Raw genomic sequence first — 22,728 nt, forward strand, 5'->3', positions numbered from 1 at the left:
ATGGGCAAATCCAGATACATGTATAAGAGAAAAATACATCTAGTACATAATATTCTACTGTGAATAGAAAGATTTTACACCTATGACAGTTAAATATGTAAATTTTCAGCAAAAAAATATTACCTCTTTTGACACTCCACATGTCATAATTCTCATAAGGATTACAAATCAGAGAGGAGTTGATGGGGTTAAACTCGCCAATGTTGTAGCACACATTCTCAATAAAGCATTTTTGTTCCTTTAAAAGAATCATTTAGAGCATTAAATCTCATCAAACTAGCCATAAAAAAACAAAATGAAATCTATATGAACACATCTGTAACATTCATATGAACAATATTTCCCAATGATCTGGTTTGATTCTATCATACTTAAAAGGAGTGTAATTTTAAAACATCTAAATCTAAACAAATTTCCAACTGACCTTGAATCGGCACATTCCAGATCTTGTACACTCATGACACCTGCTGTCGAATACAGTCAGAAGACTGGATGAGCTCCAAGTACTGTTGTCATTAGATACTGCTATAAAGTAGCTACTCCTGGATGGAAGGGGACAGAGTATTTCATTATAGGTCACCAGGATGGCAGGAACATATATTTCCTCTTCTGTTCTGTTGTAACCTCCATCCAACAACTATGCACAGACAGAAAATTCTTGTTTGTTAAACAGTTCATATTACCGTACATGCTTTATATCTTTGTAAGAATATAAAATTTGCAAGTTTAAAATATATTAAAGTAAATCAGCTGTTACCTTAACTGGTTCGATTCTACACATGAGTTTGTCCGACATGACAAATGTTGTTCCAAAGACTGCCACATCACTGCACTGCCTCTCATTGAGGTCATAAAGTCCATTATTTCTGAGGAACCATAAATCTGGCACCACTGTCATGTTGACAGAGCAGTCAGCACCACCCAAATCTGGATCACACTCACATGTCCCTATATAAAGCATAGATACTGTATGAACAATGGCAAAATTCATGAAACTATTAAATATATTGTACTGTTATAGTACATTAACCATACATATGCCAAAAAGGGCAACTCTACTGTCTCAAATATTAAGATTACAGCATTCTTAACATTCAAAATAATTATAACTATCACAGTGTACAACATACATGTACTTGCAAATTTTCTTTACATTTGAGATTAGTGGATACTGCTTATACAGAGTTAACAATTAATTTAATGTTAAAATGATCTACAGCAAGTGTAGCATAGGTACATGTACTAAATAAGTTGATGCTATTGCAAGTTACTCTATAATCTAGGATTTTTTTTTCTATACTGACCATTCACACACTGTCCTCTCTCACTACAGTTGTTAAGACAGAGCTTCCCAAGAATTGAGCTATCTGGAGCAAGCATCCCACTGTCATTTGTCCATAAACTCACATTACGTGTCAACTCAACCTCACAGATCTCCACCAAATGTTCTAGTACAGTTGAGGCCAAATTAAATGAGTCCTCTATCTACAGAGATGGGAATAAAACAAACAATCAGTGTACTGATCAGTGTCAGTGTACTTAACAAAGAATGAAAATTTTTTAATTAAGTTGATGTCCTGTCTGAGGCAGCTTACCTTGATCTCTGCTATACAAAGGTCAAGGATTTCTGAAGTGTCTGTGACATTGGAACAGAGAGAGGCCCTCATGCTGTTCTCCAGAACACTAAGGCAGTGATTTCTGGCCATCTCATAAGTGACGTTAGACATAGTGGGCCAGTCAACATCCTAAACAAAGAAGGTATTTTTCTATTCTTGTTTTTCCTAGCTTATCAACTTTTAAGGGTAACTAGAGACTTGAAACCAGATATCTACAAGTTTTCCAAGAGAAAGAGTGCTTTTAATGCATGCAACTCTTAAAAATCATTTTTTATTTCTTTATGAATTTAAAATTACTATATATTTAGTTTCCTTCTCTCACCTACACTGGACATACCTTTGCTTTGTATTCTTCATCATATTCATACATTGTTTCATTACAGCCAACAGATGCCATGCACATAGATCTGCCAACCAGTATTTGTGTTAGGTCATCTAAAGCAAACAGATTTTCTTGTCAAATTACTTTGATTTTGAAATACATCAAACAATACAAGACTTTGAAAATTTGCCAAATACAATATTCTGATATCGTTAAAATGAAATAGGGCAAATTTTTAGAGTCCATATAAACTATCTATTTTACACTAATGAATATGACCAGTTATTTCCCAAAAACATGATTTTTTCAAGATGATTTTCAAGTTTTCAAAAGAATTAAATGATAGAAAGTACGATAATGAACAATATGTACTCACTATCTATGCAAGAATGATGGTTTTACAATACCTTTCTGTTGTTTTCTGTTCAGGGGACATAACTGGTAGCAAGCACCAGAGTGACAAGAAGAAGTATCCCCTAATGGACAGTCACATAAATCTGGGTCAACTACCGTCATTTGGTCACATGACCCTGTTAGCAGACTCTCATTTTTCATCACTCTAAAAAGGGAAGGAATACTGTATATTCTAAAAGGATTGAGTTGAAATTTCTAACATTCTAAAGAAAATCTCTTATCATGCAATGTTGAAAATGTTAGCAATCTTTACTTAATTTCCTCATAATCTTTGAAGTCTATAGCAAGGTTCTCATATACTGGTTTCACCACACATATACAGTATCCTGTACTTTTAATATTGAATAAAAGGAATAGAATCCCTTTACAGATAATTTTACACACCTCCAGGAGAGAGAGAATGGGTCTGGGCGAAGACCTGGAACATCAAACATAGAGCCATCTGGGAGTGTCCAATCATTCTGCTTTCTACCATCGAAATTACCACAAAGACCTGTATGAAGTAAAATAAATTAAAATTTGGAAAAAGAATTACATCGAAAGTATCCAATAAATTTTATGAAGAGGTAATCTGACATGTAATGTATGTCTAAAGTCAATTCATCTTTTAGGAATGAACTTATTTTCCATCTATTTAGTGTCCACTGAGGACACCCTAAATTCTGGTATCAGACAATGAGAAGTTGATGAAAATTTTGGCCTACCAGTAGTACTGTTAAAATCAACACTTGATCCCTGCAGCCAGACATCAAGGCCAGTTGGGGACACTTTGATGGTTACCGAAGTTCCTTTGGGAAGCATGACCTGTGAACACACAAAAAAATCTGATACAATATGTTCACAATAAAATTAAACAAAACTAAATAACAGCTAACAGTTGTTTTCATGTGTTTTAAATGAAATCTCAAAGCTATAAACATACCAGCATTTTAAATATATTTTATAATATTTCTAATTTCAGTTTTAGATATTTTATCCTAGAAATATTATGGACACCTTAAATTTTCTTCCTTCAGCCTGTCTGTACACTTTTGTACCAGGACTTAGTTCTCCATTCTTAAAGAGGTACACTCTGATTGGTTGATTGGCCTGCTGGGTCATTCCTTTGCCACATTTGTCAATCACAACCACATCATCCCCTGATCTAATGCCCACTGCACAGGTACAAATAGCCCGTCCATTACAGCGACGATTAAAATTACGCACCTGAAAATAGAAACACATTCTGTAATACAGATCCAAACACTTAAGAATAGCTTGACCAGCAGGTTTAAAAATTTCACCTATGAGCATTAGATGTGAGAATTCACCAACCTCATACAGCATATTATTGTGTCTGTACATGACAAATTCTCCTTCATTGAAATTGTTGTAGTATCTGAAAATATTTTTTATTATTTTACAGAAACTTAAAAATAATACAAGAAACATGTAATTTGCTTGTAAGAATGCTCAAAGTTTTGCATTATGTACCTTCCATCAAAAGTAGTAATATGTGGTCCATTCAAAGATCTACATAAGGATGGACGATCCATGTCTTCAACTGTAGCCTAAAAGAAGATACCACATACATGGTACATTCACATAGCAATTTGTGATAATTAAGCGAGATGTACATACTGCACATTGTGACAGATTTCAAGTACATTTGATAGAATACTTATATAAGTTTTTACTGTACAAATCAATGACAGAGCAAACCCAGAACCCCCTTTATTGCTTACACTGAGGGTATGAAGGTCTGAACTTCTTGAAGTGTTTCCACTGATGACAACCTTCCCCAGTAATTTGACATCCTGCATAACATCACCATCATACAGACCATCAATTTTAGCTTTCAGCATTAGCTTAAATGAGTTCCTCCAGTTTGTATTATTTATCATAAATCCACAGGAATCATTTACAGATCTGCAAAAATATTGAAACTTATTTAAATCAATTGTAAATTGATTGTATCAAAAAATATCCAAATACTGGCAATTAAGTTATAGGAAAAATGATAATACATTTGAGGTTGCTTATATGAATCTGTTTCTGTTAACAATCTGGACAGATAAAATAATCATTGTCTATCTTCTGTGTCTTAACTGACCTTGTCACTGACTTGATCACAACCTGCTGCATGTCAGATCTGTCTCTGCAGGTCAATGTCTTCTCATTCCTGACAGCTCTACTGGACACCAGAACAGAACACTCCTCATGAGGGGTGTCAAGGGGGCATAAGAAGGAGGGAGGAACAGTCATCTGGACCAACACTGGCTTACCAGTCTCACCCTCAATCAGGGTCAATGACTTCTCTGGGGTCACCTTTATGACAATAAAGAATAAATTTTGGCTTACATAATCACTGTCTTATCAAGAAATGAAAAGTTATTAACTAAACTATGAGACATATTTTAAAACTCTTTTCTTCAGAATCTAAGGACTATTTCCTCTCTACATACTAAACAATTTTTTTCCCCATTTTTCAATCTAAGAATTTTTTTGTAACAAGAACTAAATAGTGTACAATAGTACCTCCAGTTTAATCTCGATTTGTTCACTTCTCCTAAAGGCCCCAGTTGTTGTGTTACAGCTACTGGACAGACAAACAGACACACCACAGGCAAACTACAAAAAAAAACAACATCAAATAGAAATTAAAGTGTAGTTCATTTTTAAAATCCATTCAGTTTTAAACGTATCCTTATAATACTAGATTCTCATTTTCCTGTATTAAAAAAAATCAATCAAACAGAATCTAATTCAAAATAAAATTATGAAATCAACAAATCAGCTCCTGTAAAAGCACATAATTTTATGGGGTCAAAAGTTTGATGTTTGATGGAAAAATATTGGTTTGAGGGATTTGATTTCGTGGTTGGAGAAGTATTGAGTAGTTATATATATAACAATTTACATTTCCTGGTGGACATGAATTTGGGTGTCTCTACTTACCTCGAAAACAACGAAATTGATACCCCATGAAAGTTAGTGATTTCACAGTAACTAAACTGCAAAATCATAGTTGACATAAAAAAATGTTTCAGTCCCTTTTTAAATAGTAGGCAATACCTTTGTGCCAAACTTATGACTGTGTAGATACGTCTTATTCATGTAAAGTGCCACATTTTCTGTTTGGTTGTTCAGCATTGTTTCTTCCACTACCCGACCATTAATGATCCAGCGAACAGTGTATGTAAGGTCCTCTGTTTTATTTACAGTGGGAAACTTGCAAACAAGAGTTGTGTTTTCTCCTTGATGAGCCAGTGTCACTTCAGGATTTGCAGGCAGGATTGGATAGTCATTTCCTATAAAATATCATGACATTTAGTTTATAAAGACATTCTTTAAAGCTAAAGTTATGAATACAACTTGACATTAGACAATTTTTTTTATATCAGCTTAATGTTATTTTTTAATATTAAAGACATAATTACATGTACTTAATCAAAAAGGAGAAACTGCTAGTTGTTTAAACTCTGAAAATCCAATCACTTTAACTTTTTAATTCACTCTCTATTTTTTATTGTGGCAACCACATATTCTCACCTGATTTACATGACCACTCATGATACACATAACCGGGCCACCTGATGAAATTAGAGGGTGCCACATCTTGCCGTTGTGACCTGGACAACACACATTTTCCCATCCCAGCCAAATACTCCACAGATTTACACAAGAATGACTTCTCCATCAAGCAGAGCTGTTTACATCCTGTGGCTGTTAGGACATTGTTTATTGTTTTATCATCATACTTGTCAATGGCGTAACCAGGTTCTTTGATCCAGGTAATGCCTCTTTTTCCACATGGATCTGAAGTAAAAATGGCAACATGACTTTGTACTTTTTGACCTACATGTATGCATTTCCTTCACTTTTTGAAAAGAACAATTATTTGCAGATTCTAATTACTGACCAAAACAACAAGAACACCCCATCCCACCTTAAATATTCCTAAAAAAGAATTATAGATAAAATGAAATAATTCTCTTGCATACTAATTATCATCAATTATAAATATAATTAAGTTTCCCTCACCATTATGACACTGCCATTCTCTGTGGAGATTATCAGCTGACTCCTCTAGTGGTGTAGCTTTAGAGATATAATCAGCAGTCATCAGTGTACAGTTGTTAGTGGAACTGTCTAAATCATAGCTGTGACAAACAGGATTGGTGTAGTAATCCAGACAAGCTCGATCACAGCGGCTCAGGTTTCCATCCAAATCCACACTCTCAATCTCAAAGCCTTTATTCAACTTCTTCATGTTGTATACAAACCATTCCAGATCAAGGAGTTCACAAGAATCTGAAACAAACATAATTTTTACTAATCATTTATGTCATCAAAATTTAGTTCCTGATTAAAAGCTTTGAATCAATGGGAAACCTGACCAGTGGAGAAGAAGTCACTAAAAAATAACTACTTCATTGGACATGTGTGCAGTAAAATTACTGGTTCCATACCAACAGGCAATTTTTTTTTCTCCAGCACTTGAATACTTTGAAACAAACTCAGTCCCCTTGAGGATATTCAGAGGCAATAATTGCAATACAGATTGTTATTTCACATCCTCATTTTTGATTCTGATAATTATAATGGCATATTACCCTCAGCTTGCTGCCACTCTGTATGGTTGACTTTAGGATCACAGAACTGCCTAGCATTTTGGGGGTTATACTCCCCTGGTTCATAGCAGTTTCCATCAATCAGACATGCAGTGGTCTGTTAAAAAGAGATTTAAACAAGATGTTTTTGCAAAACAAACTTGTGCATGCTAGTAATTTCTTATGAAGGCAAACATATATATTTGTTTTCATTTCATACACTTTTATTACACTGCCCAATCCCATTCACTAAGTTTAAAATTTAAAAAAAAAAAAAAGCTGTCTAGCCAAAATTAACTACATGTAGCTCCAATTATTCACCTTGATATACAACTTTTTTCATCAATTTCAAGAAAAATTTAATATATAACAGAATATTTACTTTTCTCTCTCTTATTGCTTTCTTAATAGAGTAGACTATATAAATACATGTACATGTATGTAACTTTGTACAATGCACAAATCTAAAATGATACACAATGTAATTTTACTTTCCGTACTTAGAAAATAAAAATATCTGGTGTTATTTAGTGAGTTAAATTCTCTTCCTTCGCATTAAATCTGAAAAAAAGCTTACCTTCTGTTGACATGTGAGAGTGTTGATGTTGCAATCAAAGCACAGTGAGTCATAGACCAAAAAGTAGGCGGGGCCACTGCTGCCACTTGATTCATTAGCTCCGTTGTTACCTATTTTCACTTCATAACTTCCAACAGTCGGTGGTTTACATGTCAGTTCATTAAATGTCACATAATTGGCACTAACTGATTTCATGCTTGTTGGATCTAAGATGAAGCCAGTCTCATTTTGCTGAAAACAATAAAAAGACCAATGACATTAACACATTAATGCATTTACAACAGGTACAATACATTCCATCATATTTACATTTTATTGATGCTTCAGGTACATGTAAATAAAAAATCATCAAAAACTCTTTTATTGTCTAATTCCTAAGTTGATACATGTATGAGGATTGTGAAACTTCAGATATGACTTGGTTTTGGGACAAAATATATTGACTTGCTACTATATCAAAAGATACCATTTTCCCCAACATTACAAAGGTATCACTATAAATGTACAGCAAATTCTGTAGATTATTTAACACTTTCAACTAATCTTGCTATTTTAGTTCCTACATTTTTTTCTATTAAATTCTGTTACATTGGAGAAGGATAGCAGTTTACTTTTTCTGCCATTTGATACCATGTGACATTCTGTAGAAAATACATGGAAATATTTATGTAATTTTCAAAATGAAGAACTATTTCTACTTATGACTGGAATGAAGTATACCTCTAGTTTTGTGAACTGACAGTTCAGCAATGGGCTGTTTTCAGTGTTGTTATTGTAGATGGTAATAAGATCACAGGGACTGGTCCTCAGGTCACACAGGCCATTGCCACCGAGATAAAACAAATTAGGAGCGGTAAATCTCTCCACAAAGCAGTCCAAGCCAGCTCTGTCAGCCTGGCATTTACATGTTCCTAAAAATTACAAATACTCTTTAATACTTACTCCTTAAGATACATGTACAATTGAGTGCGTAATACTGCAGCTTGGAAAAAATCATTTTTTATCTGATTTCATTTTTTTTTTGGTTGTTGTTCTCTTGAAGCCACAATCTTTACACAAAATTATCAGTCCTTAATACTGCTTAATAACTTGTTTCTTCACATATTTCAAATAAAAATAAATGTGTAAACTCTACAATTGTAAGACTTCAACAATAATTTATAATCACTAAGTAGCAACCACATACCAGCTAAGAGCCACTTACATCAATTGTAAATTTCATACAGATGAATTTCAAGGAGAGAACTTACTATTTTCACAGGTGCCTGCACCTCCACATTCTGCTAAGCAAAGCTGAGACATTACATTGTCAGGTGGTGCAGGATTTATCTCCCCTGCAGATGTGGTCCAGAGACTAACATTGTACATCAAATGTACCTCACACATCTCCTTAATGTTCTCTACAGCTGTAAAACCCCAACGACTGTCATCTGTTATCTACAATAAAAAATTAATTTGAGTAAAAGTTCTCCAATATCAAAACTATGGTTAAAGAGAATATAATTTAGTAATAAATATCTTCACTATGTACTTCATGCGTGTATACCCCATAACTAAAGCATATGTAAAACTGAATAAAGGTAAATTATTCATTTCACAAACAATAAATTTAACCTTTTTGCCATACATTTGATTAGACATAAGTATTGCTAAACTTAAGAAATTAAATCTTGTCGCCATACAATTGATTAGACATAAGTTTTGTTACACTTAAGAAATTTCTAACTTCTAATCATAACCACAAATGTTTAAAAAATATTGGAGACATTACTTTAAAATTCAAAACTCAGTAAGATTCAAAATCTAAGAAGGAAACATTCAAAGTCATGGTCACATGTAAATACTGCATTTGTCATGTCTTTTGAGCCATATTACCTGGATATCCTCCACACAGTTTTCAGTTGCTGCCTCATCGTCCACTCCTGGGATATTTTTACATGTCATGGCTGCATTTGAATTTTGAATATAGATGACCTGGCATAAACCCCTGGCTTGACTCTCTTTAAGTCCACTCTTTGTAGGCCAAGTCAACACCTTTAAGCAAACCAGGTAGTTCTCCATCATATTTTATACACAAGTCTGATACTTTACATAGTTTACATATCTCTAAATGTAATCTATAAACCAAAAAAAATAAAATAGATAGAATAACTACTAACCAAAGGTATATCATTGGCTGTGTACTCAAAATCTGGGTATTGATAAGTTGACTGGGCAAGCTCTCTGTTACATTTGGTAGGGAACAGAGACCGTAACAGCAGAGAATTAGTGATGTCCTCAGAATCTATCAAATATATATATATATATATATATATATATATATATATATATATATATATATATATATATATATATATATATATATATATATATATATATATATATATATAAAAGATTTTATTACCGTATTTGGCTGAATAAAATACGCACTTTTTTCCCAAAATAATTTTCTGTGAGAAAGGGGTGCGTATTTTACACCACAATGGGATTTTGATAGGTTTTTCTTTCATGTGAAACACGGCTATCATACGCACATACCGTAGTATTACCTAGAGACTTATGCAATTTCCTGCTGTTTATCGCCGTATTTAAAACTTCGGAAAGTTATTGTTGAAATGTAGGCTCATTAAAAATGTAATATTTATAACCTTTTGATAGTTAAATTAAATTTAAAAGCAAGTTAAAATTAATTTTGAGCTGCATGTTCATCGTTTCCATGTAGGCCGCCATTAACGATGTTATTTATAGATGTTCACACATTCCTTTGCCACGTGCTTCCGTAATCATAATACACATGTACCTAATCAGTCAGACACCGGTCAAAAAAGTAATAAGTCATTTTTTAATGAAATACAATAAAATAAAATTATTTTAGGGTTTAAATAACTCAGTGAAAATTCATTTCAACATAAACACCCCTCTATACGTCCCAATGAATGGAAGCCAATGTTGTGAACACGTGCGCTTGTCACTTGATAATTACCCCTCAACACCCCTCCAGGCAATTAAATTGTTTACCAACTCCAAAGCATTGTTTTTACAGTTAGAGTACTGATTATTTACTGCCCTTATTAATGGCCTTGATTATTTTCTTTGTTAAAAATCGGGGGTTGGTTTATGATCTTTCGTATGTGATTACGACACATTAAACAGTTAAACGCTTGTTAAATGTAATTTTACTTTATCTTATATCGGCATCGTGTTAAAATAATTGAGAGTTAAGAAAGGAAATATGAAGTATGTTGAAACTTAAGTGTTATCATTTACTCGTGCTCTGTAGAAAATAAGATATCCACGAAGATAACCTCGATGTATGAAGACATATATATCCCACCTTTGTACATCATTTTTCACAGCTTTGGAGGTGTGTTGATAACTTTACACGCTTGTTAAATTTGATTTTATTTTTATAACATCAGCTATTTATTTAATTAATTAATTTCAAGTTCAAAAGAGGAAAATCGTAGTCTATGAATACTTTGATGTTGCAATATCGCTTGCCCTGTTAAATTTACGTAATTTTCAACATGATTACCTTAAACTAAAAATAAATATGACAACTGTTAAACTTGCAACAATATCTCGTGCTTTGTTGAAATAAAATTACATTTGTATTTCTACAAAGAAAAGTTAGAATACGGCGACGTATAGTTTCAATATCACCGTATGCTAAAAAAAATAATAATAAACTCTGTTAATACTTTAATGCAACATTATCTCATGCTTTGTTAAAATAAATAATTTCTCCAGATTGCCGCGATATTGGAAAGTCAAGATTAAGAAATAAAAACGCATTTGAATAAAATATCGTGTTCTGTAAATTTTCGGGACTTTATCTCCGCGCCGATTTTGATAGCAAATTACCGCGATTTTCAGAAGTTCAGAACACCGCTTGGTAAAATTTTCTGCTGCGTATAATACAACCGAACTGCGTTTTTTCCCCCAGTTTCAGGCTCAAAAAGGGGGGTGCGTATTTTACACCAATGCGTATTATATTCGGCCAAATACGGTACATAAAAAAAAAATTTACTGAATATCATGCTCTAATCTCATTTTTAGGTCAATTTCTTTAGCAAAAAGTCTTAATATTTGTATGAACGCTCAATAGTGTAAACCATTTCAGTAGTATTTCTTATATTAAGCTTTGCTAGTTCAAAAGACACATACCTCATCTTATCACACCTTAACATCTAATGTTTGGAAAAAGCACAAACCTTCAAATTCAATTGGACAAGAAGTGACATCATTTCCAGGTGCACAGTCATTGGACTGATCACAAAAGCAGTAAGATTCCTGGGTGGTTTGAACTTCCTCATTTGCAGTTCTCACTGTTGGACAAACTCCTGTATAAATAGTTCTCTTGGGATCCACCCTAAATTTGACATTAACATGGGTAAAAATAGAGGGCACTCAAAAATCATAATCATCAACCTTTCTAGCAACAACTTACGTGTATATGTATCAAAGCTCTAGTAAGAAAACAAAACTGGGAAATTTATAGTTTTGAAACTTACTAAACCCAGTGACAATAAATGGTAAAGACAATTTTGCAAGAATACTTGAAAAATTGGGGGAAAAAATACCTCCAACTTAATGCAAATCCATGTGCTTGTTTAGAAGTTTCCATGGAAATTGTTCCATTTGGCATGGTTAGATCATCATCTTTGTTGTCATTAAATGTGCCACAAAGTCCTAAAACCAGAAAAAAGTTTTTACATAATAATTATTATAGAAATGCATTATAGTCAAATACATGTATGAAAAAGAACTGTCCAGCTTTGTAAAATGGTGTTATAAACCTGCAATATCAAGAGTAAATTAGAAATATGATAAGAGTCCTTACCTTCTGTTTTGTTGTAATCAGCAGCTGAAGCTTTGAGCCAGACATTAAGAAAGTTCTGTCCCCTGATCACGCTGCGTTTGATGTTCACTGTAGTACCAGTTGGCAGGATTGCCTATATTAATGTAAATTTGCTAGTCTTTGCACTGATAGATTCCATTGTTCTTTTCATAAAATTCAAGAATGTAGAAGACCTGTCATGCACAACTATAAAACCTCAATTTTCACATCATTATTGTGTTTATTTCCAATCAAAAGCTATTAAACCCCCCTCTTCAAAATAGATTAATTTTAATGAAAGATCAAGTTTCTTGTTATTTCATTTTGCGGTTCAAATGGCAAACTTTGACATACCTTAATTTTACGTCCTTCATAATAACTGTAGATCTTGAAACCTGGTGTTAAGATCCCATTTCTGAAAAGCTTGATTGTTATTGGATAAAATCCCCCAGTGCTAGATTCTGTTGGGCCACATTTATCGACCAATAAGACATCATCATCTGCCTTCACTGCCACGGCACAGTTACAGGAAGCTCGGCCATTACAACTCCTATAGAATGTGTGGACGGAATATGGAAGTGTCTTGTGTCGATACAAGACAAATTCTCCCTCAAAGAAGTTGTTGATATATCTGAAATTAGATGAATGATATGTTATATTCTCTATAATAATATATATATATATATATATATATATATATATATATATATATATATATATATATACATTAGATGAATGCTATATTTTTTGAAACTTAATGCTAGGGCTGGAACGATTTACCGAAATATTGATAGTGTTCAATATTATTGCTCGGTTCAATGTTCAATTCACTACCTAGATTTTCGGTTCAGTACTTTTTTTCATAATCGGGTTAAGTTTCATCTTGAAATAGATCGGGTTCGACCTCATTTTAATAGTTTGACACACGATGGAGAAAGTTTCAGAGCAGGCTGCCACTGCTAGTATTGACACAAACAAAGTGCTCTTTTAATCTACAGAAACTCAAGTAGTGTTCTTTCTTGTATCACCCTCTTTAACTTGCCTTTTGAAATCTGAATGCATGTTTTCTTTAACCTTATGATTTGTTTCTTTTTTTTAAAATGTATCATATTGAAAAAATTGAATTGTGACACAAGTATCGCGATACGTACTGTATCGTTGAGGGGGTGTATTGTTTCAGCCCTACTTAATGCTCTAGTACATGATATTGTGAAGTTATGTACATGTGTTGCCAACAGATGCATTAAAAACAAATTTTCCTGTGTATTTGCTCTATCATGTATTATGTATTTTATGTACCCTTGTTGTTTTTGTTAGTGTACAATAAGCTTCAACCTAAGTTATTAAATTAAACTCTACTTTTTTTTTTTTATAGGAAATACCCTACCTTATATCAAATGTGGTGATGTGAGGATCATTTACAGATATACACAGGGCCCTCCTGTCTCTATCCAATACATTAACCTACAATCATACAGACAATTTTATCAGAAAGTGAATAGAAATGAGACAATAACCCTTAAACACAATTAACCTTCAAATCTTACACCTATCATTTGCTTATATTTTTTAGCAATCTAACATGTATTTGTAGTTTATAAACAAACCTTAACATCCTTTTTAGTGACATTTTCCCTCTCTGCTTTATCATTCACCAGATAATCAGCCATCAATGTCATCTGTCTAACATGATCCCCATCATACTTGTTGTCTGTTGTTGCCTTTAGTTGTACACTATAATGAGCCTGCATCCAGTTGTCATTGGTTATCTTCATTGAACAAACTGGAGTCTTCTGGTCTGCAGACTGCACAATAAAAATATGATATATGATATATCAGTTACAAATAGAGTTAACAATAAGAAGTCTTCCAATCAAAAGCTCCAATTTTTTTAAAAGTAAATTCAGAGTATATACATGTATTTGTATAATACATTAAACTACAATTTCTCCAACTTATCATGTTTAATATCTTCCATGACTGTCCGGATATTAAATGTTCCAAGTCTGTTAATGAGTTTGTTAGTAAAGGAGTCCAAGGCTCGTCTGAACAAAAGTAACAGCTGATTAGTTTTTCCCACTCTACCTTAAGATACATGCTGACAGCCAACTGTTTGATAATTTTTCCTCCTGGACACTTCAGCTCACTGTTATCCAGTGGAGTCTTGGTGCTCAATCTTATACTACAGTTATCAGGGGCACTCAGTGATTGATCTCTACAAAGGACATATGGGGGAGCTGTGGGGGTGATCTCGTACATTTCTGGGTCTGCTCCCTCTGGGAGGTCAATGTTGTCTCTGCCTACGATCTGTAACAAAATAAAAATGTATTCATACTGATGTAAAAGAAAATTTCATTCAACATCACTTACTGCAACTTGTTCAAAATAACTGATTTTTAGTACATGCAATTCATTCTCAAAACTTCTGCAAGGCTTAGTAGCATGCAATATGACCTAAATAAAAAAAACATCAAATTTTACCAAGCACAGTATTTGAAATTTGACATGAAGAAAACTATTTTAAGGAATGTCTATCTCTCTCTTCTTCTACTAATCTAGGAGGTATCATAAACAAATTTGAGATTAAATATACAGATGGACAAAGAGATACAAATTAATATCTTCCTTTTTTAATGAAAGGGATTTAAACAAGAACCAGTGGTAACAACTCTGAATCTTCACAATTCTATCCACTTTTTTGCGTTTTTAATTCACAAAAACTTACTTGCAGTGTAGCCACATACTCTTTGGAGGTGAATAGTTTCCCTCTGGAGTCACACGAACCATTGTAACAAGCACTCACCGAGCACAAAATCTGAAGGAGTATCCAAAGAACAACTTATGCTCATGCCTTATATACACATATCCTAGTTTTCTGGAGATTGCATGATCTTATTTTCCCAAGACAATCGTCACCCAAAATAGATACCATATAGTGGAAATTTTAAGCATGGTGCCAATTTTGTCTTATTTAATGGTTTGGTAGAAGCCTACTAAAATTTTAATCACTAAATTTGCACTCTTGCATGTACATGTAAGTACTGACCACAAGCAAAAATAACTTTCACCTGGCTGTTTACAATTGTAAACATGTACTCTCTGAAATCCAGTGCAAATTGGTATTCAAATGTAAAAACGTACCATAGACTCATCTGAAAGATATATCTACATATCTACAGTACCTTACGCAGTCTTTTATTAAGTGGTACCAAATTATTTTACTGGATTGCAACTTCATGGAATCCAGCCAAAAAAATTTCTGTCAAAGTTATTGGCATTCCTTTGAGCTAGCAAAAAGCTAAAATTTTACACCCTCTAAAGAAACCCACTATACGGCAATTTTTTCATTTCCTCCATATGATATTAAGCACTTTCAAAACATTCATGAATACTTTATTTTTTATATCTGAACATCTTCACAATGTCAATATTTTGTGTTTATCATTCCTCTCTGTTCCTTTGTGTAGAGGAACTAAATCACAAAACCTTGACATTGTGAAGATGACATCTAAACAACCTTTAGAAATAATACATCAATAAAGTTCTCACAACTACAACTAAAGACTGATTGACAGTAAAATAATTGTCAAAAAGAACATTTTTTTAAATTAACATTTGGATGAATTTAAATGCATGATTAATTTGACTTACTTTTGTTCCATCTTTAATGCTGTTAGCCAGCTGTGAGGGAAGTTTTTGATCTGTGACATTAGTATCTTCATACAAATATTTCCCATCAACCCTCCAAAGGATGTAATAATTAACTTCCCTGGCATCATTTAGTTTATTAAATTCACAAATGACCTCATCCTGACCTGAACCTGAGTATATGGGTTTAACTTCAGCATTCATAACAGTTGGTCCTATTTCTTTCTCTGAAATTTAAAACATATGGAAGTCAGCTCTTGAAATTGCACCCATACAGCAGACTTAATACACCCAACTTTTGTCTAGAGAGAGAGGTTGTGTGCATTTTACCTAAGACAAAAAAATGAAACCCCTTTTCAAGAGCTAAACATCCTATAATGTCCAAAAAAGATTTAATATATACTTCCTTTGATGTAGATCATACCAATAAAAGGAGAAAACTTACTTTTTTCATTTTTGGGGTGTACATTATACAGTATATAATATATGTTCAAAAGTATGGATTCCAATATTAGGGATGCATACATGCAACTTATGATATTTACTATATTTTAACCAGTAAGTTCTTTTAAAATTCTGATACTGAAATACAATTAGCAGGAAAAATTTTGGCAAACAATCCTCTATCACAATATAAAAGATTTCATAATAATGATGTCCCAATTTTACAGACATTTCACCAAGTTTGTGATAATTTTGTACAACTTTTTGTTTAAACAAAGTCAAATATCTTTCCTGATTAAAAAATGAATAAACATCTAAGAAAATGTGAGTTATTCTTTGTCACGTTTAATATTTTATAAAGCTCTAACCTTCTTCACATGTAAATGAGTGATATTCCCAACCAGGGTAGCTTTGATAAGTTCCTGTAGCCATGTCAATTCTTCGTGCTCCATCAGAGAGAGTACATATCCCCCTCTCCGGGGAGAATTTAATGGCTCTACACATTGGTTCACGTTCACATAGTCCACGGCAGTCCTCATACCTCCATACATCATACAGGATATCAAGGTCCTTGTCAGCAGTGAAATAACCTTCATATTTAGAATCACGATTCCATTCAATCTTCTTGGATGGGCATGGATCTGAAAACATTGCAAATTATTATAATCATAGCTAGGGACTAATTTTCATTATCATTTAGTATGAGATTCAATGCAAAATTAACTTTTATCTTGCACAAATACACAAAAATTTGTTTTTTTCTTTTCCTTCCTACCTTTTGTACAATACCAGTGACTGTAAGTCCACCCTTCACTGAAATCTCCCTGCAGTAAATAGCTCTCAGCTTCGCGGACCTGAATACGAGACAACTGGCAATCTTTTGTTTCAGCATTGTACTCTACAGACTGACATCTAAACTCCTTCTCAGTCACACATTCATTGCGACAGTCATCTAGATTAGCAATGTTTGAGATGATTTTATCGTTGTGAAAAACCAGAGTTGTTGAATTCATCTCTATCCATTGCATCATGGAGAAGGGACACAGGCCTGCAGATAATAAATTCATCATAAAGAAAGCTCAAAACAATATTCAAAACATTAAAAAGGACAAGTATCAACATATTCAAGAACAATAAATAAAAGCAAGCTTTGTACATGTAACTATGGTAAAACATCCAAATCTGTAAAAATTTTCATTCTTAATTTTGTGCACACAACAATACTGGATGGATAATTAAAATGGCCTTACTTGTCCTGTTAGACCATTCTGTTTGACTTTTTTGTGGGTCACACACTTGGGAGGGGTCCTTAGCATTTTCTGTCATGTTCAGGTAACACACTCCATCAATCACACATACATCATCCTACAGAGGAATCACAGTATTCATGGATTTCTCAACAGCAAGAAATGTCAATACAGTTCCCAACAAGAATTAATGCAAAAATTCTAGCTTTAGTGATTAATTCATTTTTAAACCAAATCACTGAATATGTGTTTTAAAAGTTCAAAAAAAATACCCTAGTAAATTCAACACTTAACTCCTTGAAGACTTCCTAATATTCATGTAAAGAAGTAATTTTTCCTCCTCTCATTTAGAAAAAAAAATCCAAAATAGTCTAACCTTCATGAAGCAAAATTCGGATTTGGCAGAACAGTTGTAGCAGGCTGGGTTGTGAGGCAACCACAACAAAGGATTGGATTTAATGGTGGAGGTGTTGACATTGCTGACATATAAAAGGTAAGGTTCTGAAGTTGGCAAAAAACATGCCAACTGAGTGGCACCAGTATATCTGGAAGTTATAGGGACTTCTTCCAAAGCACCACTTTTGTTGTACCCTCCTTGGTTTGGTGAAGAAAACAACTGGAAGATGGGCAAATATAACAATTTTTTTTCAATTTCTGAAAATTTTACTTATTCACATTTCACTTTAATTTCAATGACTCAAATAAAAGCAGTAAATAAACTGTCATTAATGTAAAAAGAAAAAAAAATCTGTTGCGTTATCTCCTGTTCTTTGCACAAAAAACACATTTAACATGCATCAAATAAAATATGTTCTTACTTTCACTGGTTCAGCATAGCAGGTAAGTTGTGGACTGTTAACAAATGTGTCCCCATAAACAAACACATGTCTACAGCTGGACATTAGAGTGTTACAGATTCCCTCATTGGGGAGGAAGGTCAGAGTGGGAGGGACTGTCTTGTTCACTTTACAATTGTAGCCAATAAAATCCTCATTACACCGACATTCTCCTGAAAAATAATAGAAATCCAAGTTTTACCTCAAGTTACCTGAGATGAAGTTACCAACAGTCTTAAACTGTATTTCATAAACATTTCTATTAATCAATTCTATCAATTTCTTTCATATAATAAGTTCTACTTATGAAAATCTGCTTGATGAGCTTAAATTTACACAACTTTATTGAGAATTCAAAAAAGTACAGTCAAATCAATACCATTAACACATTGCCCATTATTATAACAGTTATCTGGACAGAGGCCCGACTGCACATCAGACACGACCACCCCCACACTGTAGTTTCTGTCTAGCTGGTATACACAGTCCTCCTCCATTACAGAATCTATAGTGCTAATCCAGGACGAGTCATTGGATATCTATCATAATCAAAATATTGCAACTAGATTAAATTACTGGATTATTTTTCAATAGTTTGAACTGTAACTCATAGGTAAACATTGGTATGACTGCACACTTTGAAGCAATCAGATGTGGGATGGAAGAGATTATTTAGAATTTCTACCTTGGAAAATGGAAATAACTTGCAGCTTTGAAACATACCCTGATATTCTCCACACAGATATCCACATAGTGCTGACTGTCCACATTGATCACGTTCTGACATTCTCTGTAAACAGCAGACTTCTGTATGTGCTGAACACAACTTTCGTTGGCTGTCTGAGCCGTCCACCCTGCAGGAAATGCTGCCTCATCTTGTACAAACTGTGAAATAATGTAAATATGTTGAACTGGCTTATTTCCATGTATCATGCTTAAGAAATTGTCAAAACATTTTTCTTCTTAATTGCAATATTAACTACATGTATTTATACATGGTGGCATAACTAAAGGAATTCACATTTTCAACAAAAAAAAACCTCTAGTAGAAAGTTCTTTTAAAGTAGATTGCTGTTATTTTCTCCAACTGTTATTTTCATGTATACTTTGAACACTGTTTTACAGACCTGATAATTCTGCTTTGATACGTAGTCAATTTGCATAAATCTTGGAATGGTAGTATTGGGGCGACAGTTCTTTGCATAAACACCACTTCTAAACATTTGATCTGTGTAGTCCATTCCTTTATTAACAAAAATAACATCAAAAACATCTCATGATGCAAAAATGAAGTCTTTCGCAAATACATGTACATGTACCTTCAACAGTGAACATAATTTGTTTTATCAAATATAATCTTCTTAGTTATTTTTATAGAATAGTAAGCCTTTTTTGGCAAGATATTTATTGTCTCCATTTCTATTTTTAAATGGTTTTTGTACAAGTAGGATTGGTCCTTCTGTTTTTTGTTCTTTTTTTTTTTTGCCTTTTATGTACCTGTTTTGTACTTTCTATAAGCCTGGCAGTCCCTGTTGAGATTCCACACACTACAGCTGAACACATCAGTACCAGAACAGTCACACATTTTGTTCTCTGGAAGTCCCTGGGAGACATTCAGTCCAGGACAGATACCTGTATACAAACTCTCCTCACCAGCAACACTGAAACAATTACAGAAAATACAATGAAATTGCATTTTTCAATGAATTGTTTAAATTTAGTAAAATATTTAATAAATTAATTTGGCCCTTTTATTAACCAATTCAATCAAATTTAAACATGAAGAGTTCATTAGTATGAGAAACAAATTTAAATTGTTTACCTCCAATCTGAAGCAAAGTCCTGGAGATACTTATTTCCAGACTGTGTATATACAGAACCATTTCTAAGAATGAGGTCATCATTCATTGATCCATCAAAGTTACCACACAGACCTGTGAAAATAAAACAAGGAAACTTTTTATCTTAAATATCAACTTAATGGCAGCAGCTATGCTACAGTTAAGAGGTATTCATTGATATCTTGGCCTTTGTGAGTTGTTGAAAACAATGGAATGATGTGGGCCTTCCTTATACATCATGGAAAATATTATAATGCAGTCCAACAAAACTCTGAAATTTAAAGACTTTTCTGATGCCAACACTTGCTCTAATGTACATGTAAATATCCTGTTTGATAGTTCTGTGTTAGGTGTGATTCAAGTGTAAGAATGCAACTGACTATTAAAAGTCCAAATTTATCAATGAAAATCTTATATAAGGCCTTATAGGAAATTTATAAATCTATAAACAAATGCAATAATATTTACCTTCTGTCATATTGAAATCTTGTAACGAGGGATACAACCAAATGCTGAGTGAATTTTCATTGGCTAATCTCACTTTCAGAAATGCTCCACTTGGTAGGATAATCTACAATAAACAAAGAACAGTAAAATAAAAATTGCAAAAGCCTTTTTAACCAGAAGTCTCTGGTGAGACTGTAGCTCTACTGGTCTGTTTGTATAACAAAAGAAAAGTAGCACTTGGATTTGAAAAATTGCAACATGCAACAATAAATAGAATTATGTATCTTAATGTAGTCTACTTCTGTGCCAAGTTATATTGAAATCAAATGAAAACTGTAGGAGGAGTAGCGTTTTGAAAGTATTTCAGGGAAATTTCTATTTTTAGTAACCATGACAACACCATTCACCCAAATAAAAAAAAAACCAGAAATACATATTATGTATCGTAGTGTATTCTAACTGTGCCAAATAAGATTGAAATCAGACCAAAATTGTAGGAGGAGTAACGTTTAATGGGAATTTCACAAAAATTTCTATTTTAAGTAACCATGGCAACACTGTTCATCGAATTCAAAAACCAATGCAATAAATTATGTATCTTAGTATAGTCTTCTTGTATGCCTAATTATATTAAAAGCAGACTAAAACTGTAGCAGGAGTAGTGTTTTAAAGGAATTTCACAGAAATTTCTATTTTTAATAACCATGGCAACACCGTCCATCGAAATCAAAAACTATGCACTAAATTATGTATCTTAGTGTAGTCTACCTGTGTGCCAAGTTATATTGAAATCGGACCAAAACTGTAGGAGGAGTAGCGTTTTAAAGGAATTTCACAGAAATTTCTATTTTTAGTAACCATGGCAACACCGTCCATCGAAATCAAAAACTGATGCACTAAATTATGTATCTTAGTGTAGTCTACCTGTGTGCCAAGTTATATTGAAATCGGACCAAAACTGTAGCAGGAGTAGCGTTTTATAGGAATTTCACAGAAATTTCTATTTTTAGTAACCATGGCAACACCGTCCATGGAAATCAAAAACCTATGCACTAAATTATGTATCTTAGTGTAGTCTACTTGTAAGCTAAGTTATATTGAAATCGGACCAAAACTGTAGGAGGAGTAGCGTTTTAAAGGAATTTCACAGAAATTTCTATTTTTAGTAACCATGGCAACACCGTCCATCAAAATCAAAAACCAATGCACTAAATTATGTATCTTAGTGTAGTCTACTTGTGTGCCAAGTTATATTGAAATCGGACCAAAACTGTAGGAGGAGTAGCATTTTAAAGGAATTTCACAGAAATTTCTATTTTTAGTAACCATGGCAACACCGTCCATGGAAATCAAAAACCTATGCACTAAATTATGTATCTTAGTGTAGTCTACTTGTGTGCCAAGTTATATTGAAATCGGACCAAAACTGTAGGAGGAGTAGCGTTTTAAAGGAATTTCACAGAAATTTCTATTTTTAGTAACCATGGCAACACCGTCCATGGAAATCAAAAACCGATGCACTAAATTATGTATCTTAGTGTAGTCTACTTGTGTGCCAAGTTATATTGAAATCGAACCAAAACTGTAGCAGGAGTAGCGTTTTAAAGGAATTTCACAGAAATTTCTATTTTTAGTAACCATGGCAACAACGTCCATCGAAATCAAAAACTGATGCACTAAATTATGTATCTTAGTGTAGTCTACTTGTGTGCCAAGTTATATTGAAATCGGACCAAAACTGTAGGAGGAGTAGCGTTTTGAAAAATTGTTTACAGACAGACGGACAGACAGACAGACAGACAGACAGACAGACAGACAGACGGACGACGGACACCTTACTATCGCATAAGCTCTTCTGGTCTCTGACCAGTAGAGCTAAAAATCAGTAGGGCTGGGACGATACA

At 33.4% G+C, this 22,728-nt stretch overlaps 1 protein-coding gene across 1 annotated transcript in view; it reads right to left on the reverse strand.

Moving 5' to 3' along the window:
• Positions 1 to 22,728, reverse strand: part of LOC133181194 (uncharacterized) — a 113,385-nt gene that overhangs the window by 64,804 nt on the left and 25,853 nt on the right. The window contains exons 11-54 of the mRNA XM_061315732.1: positions 20,846 to 20,948; positions 20,359 to 20,470; positions 20,034 to 20,197; positions 19,664 to 19,779; positions 19,260 to 19,421; positions 18,916 to 19,075; positions 18,519 to 18,709; positions 18,077 to 18,316; positions 17,704 to 17,818; positions 17,229 to 17,501; positions 16,822 to 17,094; positions 16,013 to 16,236; positions 15,087 to 15,176; positions 14,447 to 14,668; positions 13,969 to 14,166; positions 13,749 to 13,825; positions 12,716 to 12,992; positions 12,365 to 12,476; positions 12,105 to 12,213; positions 11,736 to 11,893; positions 9,681 to 9,805; positions 9,397 to 9,555; positions 8,772 to 8,958; positions 8,242 to 8,432; positions 7,522 to 7,752; positions 6,948 to 7,062; positions 6,376 to 6,645; positions 5,884 to 6,150; positions 5,407 to 5,642; positions 4,870 to 4,962; positions 4,445 to 4,659; positions 4,077 to 4,260; positions 3,826 to 3,902; positions 3,667 to 3,730; positions 3,349 to 3,558; positions 3,057 to 3,156; positions 2,737 to 2,845; positions 2,346 to 2,497; positions 1,954 to 2,051; positions 1,596 to 1,745; positions 1,305 to 1,485; positions 758 to 948; positions 425 to 637; positions 124 to 238 (exon numbers count right to left, since the gene is read on the reverse strand). Coding sequence (XP_061171716.1) covers positions 124 to 238; positions 425 to 637; positions 758 to 948; positions 1,305 to 1,485; positions 1,596 to 1,745; positions 1,954 to 2,051; positions 2,346 to 2,497; positions 2,737 to 2,845; positions 3,057 to 3,156; positions 3,349 to 3,558; positions 3,667 to 3,730; positions 3,826 to 3,902; positions 4,077 to 4,260; positions 4,445 to 4,659; positions 4,870 to 4,962; positions 5,407 to 5,642; positions 5,884 to 6,150; positions 6,376 to 6,645; positions 6,948 to 7,062; positions 7,522 to 7,752; positions 8,242 to 8,432; positions 8,772 to 8,958; positions 9,397 to 9,555; positions 9,681 to 9,805; positions 11,736 to 11,893; positions 12,105 to 12,213; positions 12,365 to 12,476; positions 12,716 to 12,992; positions 13,749 to 13,825; positions 13,969 to 14,166; positions 14,447 to 14,668; positions 15,087 to 15,176; positions 16,013 to 16,236; positions 16,822 to 17,094; positions 17,229 to 17,501; positions 17,704 to 17,818; positions 18,077 to 18,316; positions 18,519 to 18,709; positions 18,916 to 19,075; positions 19,260 to 19,421; positions 19,664 to 19,779; positions 20,034 to 20,197; positions 20,359 to 20,470; positions 20,846 to 20,948 — 7,309 coding nt within the window. The remainder of the gene's footprint in view (positions 1 to 123; positions 239 to 424; positions 638 to 757; positions 949 to 1,304; positions 1,486 to 1,595; positions 1,746 to 1,953; positions 2,052 to 2,345; positions 2,498 to 2,736; positions 2,846 to 3,056; positions 3,157 to 3,348; positions 3,559 to 3,666; positions 3,731 to 3,825; positions 3,903 to 4,076; positions 4,261 to 4,444; positions 4,660 to 4,869; positions 4,963 to 5,406; positions 5,643 to 5,883; positions 6,151 to 6,375; positions 6,646 to 6,947; positions 7,063 to 7,521; positions 7,753 to 8,241; positions 8,433 to 8,771; positions 8,959 to 9,396; positions 9,556 to 9,680; positions 9,806 to 11,735; positions 11,894 to 12,104; positions 12,214 to 12,364; positions 12,477 to 12,715; positions 12,993 to 13,748; positions 13,826 to 13,968; positions 14,167 to 14,446; positions 14,669 to 15,086; positions 15,177 to 16,012; positions 16,237 to 16,821; positions 17,095 to 17,228; positions 17,502 to 17,703; positions 17,819 to 18,076; positions 18,317 to 18,518; positions 18,710 to 18,915; positions 19,076 to 19,259; positions 19,422 to 19,663; positions 19,780 to 20,033; positions 20,198 to 20,358; positions 20,471 to 20,845; positions 20,949 to 22,728) is intronic.

The sequence above is a fragment of the Saccostrea echinata genome, unplaced genomic scaffold (assembly GCF_033153115.1).
Source record: "Saccostrea echinata isolate AGI-Se365-2 ecotype Australia unplaced genomic scaffold, CSIRO_AGI_Sech_v1 ptg000008l, whole genome shotgun sequence".
Classification (NCBI taxonomy): Eukaryota; Metazoa; Mollusca; class Bivalvia; order Ostreida; family Ostreidae; genus Saccostrea; species Saccostrea echinata.